This window comes from Homarus americanus, unplaced genomic scaffold (assembly GCF_018991925.1).
Source record: "Homarus americanus isolate GMGI-L3 unplaced genomic scaffold, GMGI_Hamer_2.0 scaffold58883, whole genome shotgun sequence".
Lineage (NCBI taxonomy): Eukaryota > Metazoa > Arthropoda > Malacostraca > Decapoda > Nephropidae > Homarus > Homarus americanus.
The window spans coordinates 1-3,976 of record NW_024741647.1 but is presented as its reverse complement, the minus strand read 5'-3'; the positions used below and the strand labels follow the sequence as shown (position 1 = coordinate 3,976).

The 3,976-nt window shown below is 46.4% G+C and overlaps 1 protein-coding gene across 1 annotated transcript; it reads left to right on the top strand.

The window, feature by feature from the left end:
• Positions 1 to 2,180: 2,180 nt before the first annotated feature.
• Positions 2,181 to 3,399, top strand: LOC121876005 (dynein axonemal heavy chain 3-like). Its single transcript, XM_042380854.1, has 2 exons — positions 2,181 to 2,402; positions 3,093 to 3,399. Exons 1-2 carry the CDS (start codon positions 2,212 to 2,214, stop codon positions 3,382 to 3,384), a joined length of 483 nt encoding a protein of 160 aa, XP_042236788.1. The 5' UTR covers positions 2,181 to 2,211; the 3' UTR covers positions 3,385 to 3,399.
• The last annotated feature ends 577 nt before the right edge of the window (positions 3,400 to 3,976 follow it).

Genomic DNA, 3,976 nt, shown 5'->3' with positions numbered 1-3,976 from the left:
CTCGGGACGGATGGTACCATTCACCACCCCAGGATGGGCGAGGATGGGGAGGGATGGGAGGATGGGGGATGGGATTCACGCCTTCAAGTCGGGTCGTGATACCTTCCGTCTGCGCCTGACGGATGGTACCATTCACCACCTCCAGGATGGGCGTGATAGGGGATGGGAGGTATTCACTCTTCCCAGTCGGTGGGTCGATACCATCCGTCTGCACCTGACGGATGGTACCATTCACCACCTCCCAGGATGGGCGAGGATGGGGATGGGTTCAACGCCTTCCCAGTCGGTGGGTCCTGATACCTTCCGTCTGCGCCTGACGGATGGTACCATTCACCACCTCCGATGGGCGGGGGATAGGGATGGGGAGGGTATTCCACGCCTTTCCCAGTCGGTGGCGTGATACCATCCGTCTGCACCTGACGGATGGTACCATTCACCACCACAGGATGGGCGAGGATGGGGGAGGGGGATAGGGATGGAATTTCACGCCTTCCCAGTCGGTGGGTCCTGATACCTTCCGTCTGCCGACGGATGGTACCATTCACCACCTTCCAGGATGGGCAGGATGGGGGATAGGAGGGGAGGAATGGGATTCCACGCTCTTCCCAGTCGGTGGGTCCTGATACCTTCCGTCTGCGCACGGATGGTACCATTCACCACCTTCCAGGATGGGCGAGGATGAGGAGGATGGGGGATGGGTCCACGCCTCCCAGTCGGTCGATACCTTCCGTCGGCGCCTGACGGATGGTACCATTCACCACCTCCCAGGATGGGCGAGGATGGGGGATGGGATTCCACGCCCTTCCCAGTCGGTGGGTCGTGATACCTTCCGTTGGCAACTGGTGGATGGTACCATTCTCCACCTCCCAGGATGGGTGAGGATAGGGAGGGATGGATTCCACGCCCTCCCAGTCGGTGGGTCGTGATACCTTCCGTCTGCGCCTGACGGATGGTACCATTCACCACCCCCCAGGATGGGCGAGGATGGGGAGGGAATGGGGGATGGGGATTCCACGCCCTTCCCAGTCGGTGGGTCGTGATACCTTCCGTCTGGTGTAGTAGTCTCAGATGGTGTTATGAGGGACCTGCGTGGTGAATCACTATCACTATCACCAAGCATTCCTAGGATGTCCACGTGAGCACTGTCATCACTAAACACACGTTCAGGAATAATGTGCTCCTGAACCTATACCAGAAGGCCTGGCCTCACTCAACTCTTGCTCCAATATCGGGCAGATATTGCACAGCATTTTACACACCCGTGGATGAACAACATCATTGTTACGCCGAAAAGTTATCAAAAATAGCCATAGAAAGTATACTGAACCTCCTTATGCTATACAATGCACCAAAACTAACAAGGAGGCAGCATCTGGGCGCGCGGATTGGCCGAGGAGCTGTGACATAGCAAGGGGAAATCCATTGTGATTGGCTACCTCAGGGGTATGGTCCGAGGGAGGCGCGCTGTCATTGGCTCGCGCTCCTCTCGCTCTGAACGGGAAGTTGCCACCTTCTTTGACTGAGCGCACAGCCAGATACGTAGCTCCAGGCCTGAGGCAAAATCACGCCTAATTTTGAAGGACTTTCTACCATATTTCTATTCTAGCTAGAGCGTTACATCCAACGGGTGAAAATAGTGATATCCATCAAAAAACGCATTTTGGCCAGAGTGTCACTTCACCCCCCTCTAATGCTGAGCGCCTCAATTCTAGTGGGTTATGAGAAACATAACATCAATTCTAGTGTGTGATGAGAAACATATTTCTAGTGGGTGATAAGAAACACTACTTCAATTCTAGTGGGTGATGAGAAACATAGTTCTAGTGGGTGATGAGAAACACTACATTAGTTCTAGTGGGTGATGAGAAATACCATCAACAAGGCAGAGTGAAGCCATGTGTCATCTTCATAGACTTCTGTGTAATTTTTATCCTAACCTAACCTAACATAACTTTAACCAAACCTAGCATAACGTAACTTAAGATAGCATAGTCTAACTTAAGATGACCTGACCTAACACAACTTAACCCAGCTCAGTAATGCAGTGTTTCTCATCATCCAACTCATGTTTTTCATCACCCAGGTCAGTAAAGTTTCTCATCACCCAGTTCTCTAATGCAATGTTTGTGTTCATGTTTTACTAGAGCTGTAAAAATACCCAAAATAACAATGCTGCACTATACAGTTCAATACTATGCTTTATGTCAGGTAATGGAAGCTGTGTGTGTAATGCTGGACCTCAAGCCAGAGAGGAAGCCAGACCCTAATGGCTCAGGAAAAATGATTGAGGACTATTGGGCACCATCTCAGAAGCTGTTGGGGGATATGAAGTTCCTCCAGAACCTGCTGCACTATGACAAAGAAAACATTCCCACAAAGATTATCACTCACGTCCGCAACGAGTAAGTTCAAACATTATTTCCGTGATATGGTATTCATTAGGTAATTCATCTTTGCCATTAAGTATGACCAAGACAGAGGCTATCAGAGTGGTGTCGAGACAGACAGACCGATATGAATAAACTCATACTATTGAACAAATAAAATGCTGTAAAAAATTATCAACATTACTACTGTCTCAGTACTGTACTAACATGTAGCTACCTGATGCTTGCACTCAAGAGTGTGCATGGTTATTCAGGACGGATTACATCTTGGAAAATTTTCTTGTTATACCAGTATATTTTCCTTCACCCAATGAAAATGTAAAATAACAGTTGAAAATCTTGGTTGCTGGAACAGTGCTGTTGAATATGGACGCCTTGAGAATGACACACACAGTAATAACTGTGTAAGTCACACTACCTACTGTCACATTTAGAAATGACTGTTCTTCCACTTTAACCCTGAAACCTATTATAAACTCACAAAAAGTAAAGGAAATAAATGTTGAGACATTTTAAAATGTACTTATCCATTAATTTACTTATTCATGCATATGTATCTTATGCTCAGGTAAATACATACTATTGTTTCACAAGAAATCACAAAAAAATAAAATCCCTCTTTTATCTTTAAAGAAGACTTGAGTGACACATAAAACTGTGTGAGTACTGAAGTGGATGACTTAGGGACTTTCTACTTCCTGCCAGGTTCTACTCTCACCCGGATTTTGACCCAAAGAAGATACGTATGGTATCAATGGCTTGTGAGGGCCTCTGCCGATGGGTGAGGGCCATGGTTGTCTATGATCAAGTCATAAAGATTGTCGCCCCCAAGAAACAAGCTTTGGAGGCTGCCAACCATGAACTGGCCCCCCAGAATGAAAGGCTAGAGGAAAAGAGGAAGGAACTCAGAGAGGTAATGTGTGAACCGAGAAAGATGTGTGAAATAAAAGACATTGCATGTAGAACCATTTCAACATATAGAATTACTGTATGGTAGACTTAGTCATCATTATATTATGAAGACTACTATTCCTTCTACAGTATATGTTCATCTACCTGCAATATGTGCATGAGTCTGCTCAGGTGTTGTGAAACAAAAGTTTTTTAGTTAACCCTTTACTTGTCATATTCCTAGATCCATGTACGTGAGTGACCATCTCTGAGCAGTCCATTACGTAGATCAATGAATTTGACTTTTTAAATTTCCCACAGCATCTGAAATGGTCCAGAAGGATTAATATATTTAAAATATGGCACATGGTAACCTCTCAAGACACATTAGCCTGTATCAGCAACCTCTGTCCCTCCAAAATGCTTTGTTTACTAACCCTACCACCACTACATCCATCCAGTCCCTCCCCAAGTTTGCTGCCCACATCACAGGCTAACAAATATGCCCAGAGACTTTCTCACGTATGCAAGAACACAGTGTTACTTGAAAAAGTGCACACAGATGCTAGGTATTGCAGCAGTGAGTGTGATCTGGTAGAATGTTCCAAGAGTTCACAACTCTCACTCCGAAAAAGTTTGCCCTCACAGTTTTCTGGACTTGCGGCTTCTTCAGTCTTGAGCTGTGACCCCTTGTTAGG